Source organism: Physcomitrium patens, chromosome 20 (genome assembly GCF_059467195.1).
Source record: "Physcomitrium patens ecotype Gransden chromosome 20, ASM5946719v1, whole genome shotgun sequence".
NCBI classification, from domain to species: Eukaryota; Viridiplantae; Streptophyta; class Bryopsida; order Funariales; family Funariaceae; genus Physcomitrium; species Physcomitrium patens.
Window position 1 is genome coordinate 13,311,494 of NC_143429.1, and position 6,438 is coordinate 13,317,931.

Consider the following 6,438-nt stretch of genomic DNA (forward strand, 5'->3'; position numbering starts at 1 on the left):
CTCAAGATTCCTCAAGAAATTGAAGAAGATGTGAGATTAGTCTTGAAAAGTTATAAGATATAGGATTATATACCAAATTAAAAAAATGTGTATTCCATCAACCAAAAGTAGAATTTTTCAAATATATTATATCCAATGAAGGCCTATTAATGGACTTAAAGAAAGCTCAAGCTATAATAGATCAAAGAAAATATGAAATATATAATATTTCTTTGAATTTTTTAATTTTATTGGATATTTATCAAGAATTATTTCTAAGTTGCTACTCTTTTTACTTGATTGACATCCATAGATAAATTAGAATGGAGACTTCAAGCACATAAGGCTTTTCAAAATTTAAAGACAACTTTTATTATAGTTGCAATTTTAATATTTTTAGATTTTATGAAAGTTTTTTATTCAAAAATTAATGCTTTTGACTTTGTATTAAAAGTTGTACTATTAAAAATGGAAAAAGATAGAAAGTTCTATCTAATTGTATTATATTTTTTTTTAAAAAACAATTATGAAAACTAATTATAAAATTTATAATAAAAAACTTCTTATAATTATAGACTCTTTCTAAGAATGGCATTACTTACTAAAAGCATTATACATCATGTGATTGTATATATAAATAAAAAAAAAAATGAAAAATTTTATATCAACTCAAGTTTTGAATTGCCACAAAAATAATTAGAATATGTCATTATCTTATTTTTATTTTATAATTATATATTAATTAAAAAAATAGCAAAGACTATTAGATATTTTATCAAAGCGATTATAACTTGTTCCAAAAGCTAAAAAAGCAGTATTTGATCAACAATATGTAATACTCTTGAAGCTAAAATAAGTTTATCTTTTTATTATTTATATTATTATATATATTAATTCAAGTTTTTTTGAATAAATTTGTACAACATCACCTAAAGATTTATTAATTTGTAATATCAATTACTGTCCCAACAACAATAAGTTCAAGTTTATAGAAGATCTTCCATATTTTGAAGATTTTTTATATATTCTAAAAAGATTGACGTAACTTTGTGTTCTTCAATTTTGTTATGATTTCTCAATTGCAAGACATTTTGGGTTTAACAAAATGTTAGAGCTTATCTTTCAAGATCTTTGGTGGCTTCAAATATAGAAGACTGTAAAAGTTTTTTTTTTTCTTGTGTGACATTTGTTTAAGATCCAAGAATTTTGGACATTGTCTTTATGGACTTTGACAACCATTGCCAATTTTAAAGCAACCATGGTCTTCAATATCAAAGGATTTTATTATTGATCTATCACCATTAATTATATTTGATATTATCTATATTATTGTGGATTGACTTACACAGATGGCACATTTTATTCCATGCAAAAAAAAAAAATTTTAGAAAAGAAATGACAAGATTTTTTCTTAATAATATATATCAATATCAAGGATTATTTAATAGCATCATTTGTTTTTATTAAGGACTTCAATTTATATCAAAGTTTTAGAAATCTCTTTTTCAAAATATTGAAGGTGGATATCAATTTTTTTTATTACCTTCTACTTTTAATTTGATGGTCAAAAAAAATAAGTCAATTAAATTTTAGAGTAGTATTTGCAATATACCATCAACTATCAATAAGATGATTGGACTCGTATTTATTTTTTGCAAAATTTGATTATAATAATATCTTTCATGCTTTGACTCAATAAATACCATTTTATACCAATTATGGTTACAATTAAAAGTTTGATTTGTTAGGTATATCAAAGGATAAAAAACCTAACAGATTAAGATCTTGCAAATCAATTATTACAACTCTATACAACTTTGAAGCTCTATTTAGAAGAAGCTCAAGTTTCTTACAAATAATCTTCAAATAAATTTAGAAAATATTTTTTTATTTTTTGAGTTAAAGATAAAGTATAACTTCTTCAAAAAAATATTAAAAACAATGAGCATTGCAATAAGTTAAACTATCAAAGATTAAGCTATTTTATATTCAAAAAAAAATTAATCTAGTAGTTTTCTGGTTGGAACTACAAACATCTATGAAAGTACATCTAATCTTTCATATTTCTTTCATTGAGACTTATTTAGAATCACTTAATCTACTAAGTATATAATCATTACTACCTTACATAGAAATAAATAATTATATAAAATATGAAGTATAAAATATTTGTTCTTGGCAAAGAAGAGGCAAGTTGGAGTATTTTTTTTATTGGTAAGGTTATAATATCAATGAATAGATGTGAAAAATAGCAAAAAATCTAGTTAATATACTACAAAAGATACAAGAATTTCATTGATGCTATCTTCAAAAACTTATACCTATTTTAAAATAACTTTTCTATGAAGCTATTGATTAGATGTTGTATATAATAAAGAGAGAAAATATGAAATCAATGATTCTCATAGAATTTAGAATTAGAAAGAGAGGTGATGTGACTGGCATTCAACATGAAGATTTTAAGAATATTCTTAGAATATTTTATTATGTTTTAAAAGATTTTTAAAATATTTTAGGAGATTTTTGGAATATTTTAATAGATTTTAGAAAGTTTTAGGATGTTTAACGTAGTTATTTAAGAAGCTTCCTAAGATTACTTCATCTTCAATTGACATAGAATCTTCTTGAGAAGCTTTATAATACTTAGTATATATTAAAGTGGAAGTTGAAGGAATTCTCAATCTTAACAATACATTTCTTTGAACTTTAGCTCACCTTTCTTGATGTTGATCTTGACTCATTTAATTTGATTAAGTTTTTGCTAGATTTCTTGTTGAAATTCTTTTACTCAAATTCTTGTTTAGTCTCTCGTATAGTGTATCTTGGATAGTTTCTTACTTTTGGATTAAACTTGGCTTTCTAAAGAATAAAAAATATTTTTATCTATTTGATTTATTATTATTTTGCTAATATCTATTATTGTATCTTATTGTCTATGATGACTACTATAAAGAAGCTTCTTTCTAACATAGTGAGTATTTAAAATGAGCTATGAAGTGCATATTTTATTCAATTACAGAGGATTCTAGGCCATGGATTTTGTTTCATATAGCCGATCAACATCTAATTGGTTATGGGTACTGTCTCTTCTTAAAGCACCTAGATAGTAGTAATAAAAAGTGAAATATTTTTTGTACTAATTTTCTTAATTTACATTTCTTTTATCATGTATACATCAATGTTGCATACTTTTAAGAGTGTCTTGATATTTGGACATAGCTTATTTAATATCTTTCTAAGTTTATTCTCTATTGATATTTACATACTAGTGATAGGTGTGAGTAAGTTTGCATATATTGCTCTATAACATCCCATCTTGTTTTAGAAGTTGTTTAGTATTTAATAATATTTATTTTGAAAAAGATAATGCTATGGTGTCTAGCTCATAATTATTGGAGCTTTTGAAGTAGTTCAGTGAGGATATTAAAGAATTAGATCCAAAGGTTGTTTTGCCTAAATTGGATTGTCTTTTGTAGAATGATTGGGATACTACAAAGCCTTGTCTAGATGGCTATCTTGTATAGTTTGTGGTGCCTTATCTTTGGTATTATTATAGATCTTCACATTTTATTGGAATTATAATTTGGATGGCATCATGTCTCATATTTCTATAATCAATGATCAAACAAAAGAAATAGATAAAATATCCCTCAATTTTCTGTGTTTATTGGATTACTCTATGGATGTTTCTATTTCTTGTCTCAAGGTTGTTGAACTGGGATAAAAATCTTCCATGGATCATGATGGCATGTCCAAGTTGCTGATGCTTCTTTTTTAACTATCGCATGCTACTAAGAAGGGAGGAAAATGTATATGGAATATAATTATTAGAAATGGGAGCTTTGGTTGCTTACGTGCATATTATCAACTCTTGGTGGTATTCTTTTTGAGTTCTATACTCTTGTAATTGGTTTTTGCTCTACTACTTAGTCTTACTGTTTGATAGACATCATTATCTATTTTTTTAGTATTTTTAATAATATCACTTTATACAATTATGGGCTATAATAAATTTTTGCTCAAACAATTGTTTGGTTTTGAAGTCATTTTAGCTTTATTGGATATACTACTTGATCTTATTATAACCATTTTGTAGATTAAAATAATCTCTAAAAATTACAAATTTGATTAGAGTGGGGTATTTATTCTCCTAAAAAATCTAAACACTATACCAACTATTGTGTCGCTACAAAATCTTTCAAAAAACATTGCTATTGCATAGTCCAAAAAAGTTAGATCTTAATTCTTGGTGCAACTCCAAATTTTACAGAGGCCCTTTTGACCATGCTCTATCCTTGTTCTAAAATTAATGATGAGCAATAAAGAAGATAATAACATATATCTTATTTTGAGAATTAATTTTAGATAATAAAATTTTAGGTTGATGCAAGCATATGAAAATATATTTTTGTTAAAATTTGCGTTCAATGATTATTTAGGGAGCAAGATCACATGTATAAAGTAAAGATATGATGCATTGAAAACAATCAAATCTTAAATTGTACAAACCAGTTCCTAAGGATTGGTTTGAGAGAGCTGCTCAAGCTTTGGTTTTAAGACATTACAAGCATGCCTTCCTATTAGAAAACTTTGCATCAAAAGAACTAAGGCTTCTATGTCTTGGAATATCAAATAAACACTAAAATGTATGCAAGTGCCTACACAAATAGAAATAAATAAACAAAATATCATTTTCATATCATGAGTAAATGTCATAGGAAACTCTTACACCCAAAAGGGCAAAGGTTAACAAACCCACCCAAAGCTACTCCAGTATAAGCTTCACTTCACCCCCCCCCCAAACTTTCCACGCTCCCTCTATCTGTGCATCAGCGCCTATCACTGACCCCTAGTACGCCACGTCGGCAAGGTCCATGTGGCATTTGTCCACGGAGGCAAGTGTCTCGCTTGTCTCTGGCCACCAACCTTTCCTTTTGCAACAACGCAGTCGAAGTATGGCCTCGGCCCCCCTTCAAAGACCCCGTCTCCTGCCCCCTGATTCCACCCTATTTTCTCACTCTTTGCATCATCTCTAATGCGGCTCTCACAACTTCTTGTAGCTGTCTGTTGATACCATTTTCTCGGCGTTATTTTATTTTATTTTTTTGCCTCGGTAAGTTGGTTTTTTAAGCACCATTCCGTTGCGGTCTCATTTGGTTTCATCAGTTTGCGGTTAAGATCCGTGTGCAGATGATAGTGGTGTTTTTGTGCTCGAAATTGAGACGCTCTGTGGAGATTTGATTCTTCGAGGGTGCTTTTAGTTGATTGTGGAGTTTCAACTGGTAGTCTACGCTTTCGTGGAAGTGAGGAAAAGAGGCTTAATTATCTGTAGAGGCATTTTCAGCGGCATTGTTTTGTTTAACAGTTTATTTGCTGCATTGTGGTTTGTCTTACTTCTGGATTAGGTGCGTTCCAGAGCTCTGTCAGTTTCTGTTTGGTGGCGCTGCGTTGCTCGGCGTTGTGTTAAATCATGGCAGACACCAACGTGATCAGAGAGGAGAACCCTGAGCTGTTTCCAACCCCAGGGAAAGGCTGGGAAGACCATGCGCATCAGCAAAACCTGAAGAAAGGCATCGAGCGTTTGGATCGGCGTTCCGAGCACCCGAACAAGCTCGCTGTGAAAAAACATGGGCACGGCGGCAAGTTCACCGTCGACGGTCCATTCAAGGACGAAGATTATGCGGAGAGCATCCCTGCTGCGATGGACGAGCATGACCCTAACTACGTGGACCCTGCTGAAGAAATGGCAGACAAGGAAGCGGGAATTTCTGTGATCAAAGTGGCCAAGCTCGCTGTCACTGGGGCCGGCGCTGCGCATCCAGCTTCCTGATTTCTCAGATATGCACATATTTTTCGTTTCCTTTTGCCCTCACCACCCTAACATCGAGAACATGGAAATAGATGTTTTCTTCTTCACTCAACTGAGTCCCAATCTCAGGCAGTAGACAGTTTTCTAGGATTTACAAACTAGAGCTCGACCTTGGTACATATCTCAGATGTATCCGAAAACGGTGAATCGGTCATCATGTAAGTTGTGTATATGATATTTAGTAGATCCTTTCAAAACTTGAAACATGTTGATCTCGACGTTGATATGTGTGCTCATGTTAAGTGAATGAGCTTTCTAGGATTTGAGGTGCTAATGGGATTATTGGTTTGCAGAAGAGACTGCTTGCTACAGGTCATGTTGGAAGATGGCATTTTTGAAGGAGTAATGTGAATGGAATGGAGTGGTTTTGTCACTGTTCACAGATCACAATTTCACTTTAGTATGTGATTTGAAGCTAAAAGATGTACATTCATGTCTGGATCTTGGAAATATTAATCTTGCCAAAAGAATCAAAGGATACAACATGATGTTCTATAATGTTTTTAAAAAACTTATTGACTTAGTACTTCCAAAAATCATAAATCGAAATCTGCAAGTAAAGTTCTGTGTTCTTATAAGCATAAGCTTTA

The 6,438-nt window shown here is 30.4% G+C and overlaps 1 protein-coding gene across 2 annotated transcripts; it reads left to right on the forward strand.

Moving 5' to 3' along the window:
- The first annotated feature begins 4,914 nt into the window (after positions 1-4,914).
- LOC112273141 (uncharacterized) lies at positions 4,915-6,054 on the forward strand. Of its 2 annotated transcripts, none has more exons than XM_024501603.3 (2): positions 4,915-5,092; positions 5,385-6,054. In XM_024501603.3, exon 2 carries the CDS (start codon positions 5,450-5,452, stop codon positions 5,807-5,809), a length of 360 nt encoding a protein of 119 aa, XP_024357371.1. In that variant the 5' UTR covers positions 4,915-5,092; positions 5,385-5,449; the 3' UTR covers positions 5,810-6,054. The 2 variants fall into 2 exon arrangements, with proteins under 2 accessions (XP_024357371.1, XP_024357372.1); XM_024501604.3 differs by having other exon boundaries at positions 4,920-5,092; positions 5,396-6,054.
- The last annotated feature ends 384 nt before the right edge of the window (positions 6,055-6,438 follow it).

Excerpts from the sequence above, each read along its gene's own strand:
- LOC112273141 (XM_024501603.3), top strand. The coding sequence starts at position 5,450 with ATGGCAGACACCAACGTGATCAGAGAGGAGAACCCTGAGCTGTTTCCA.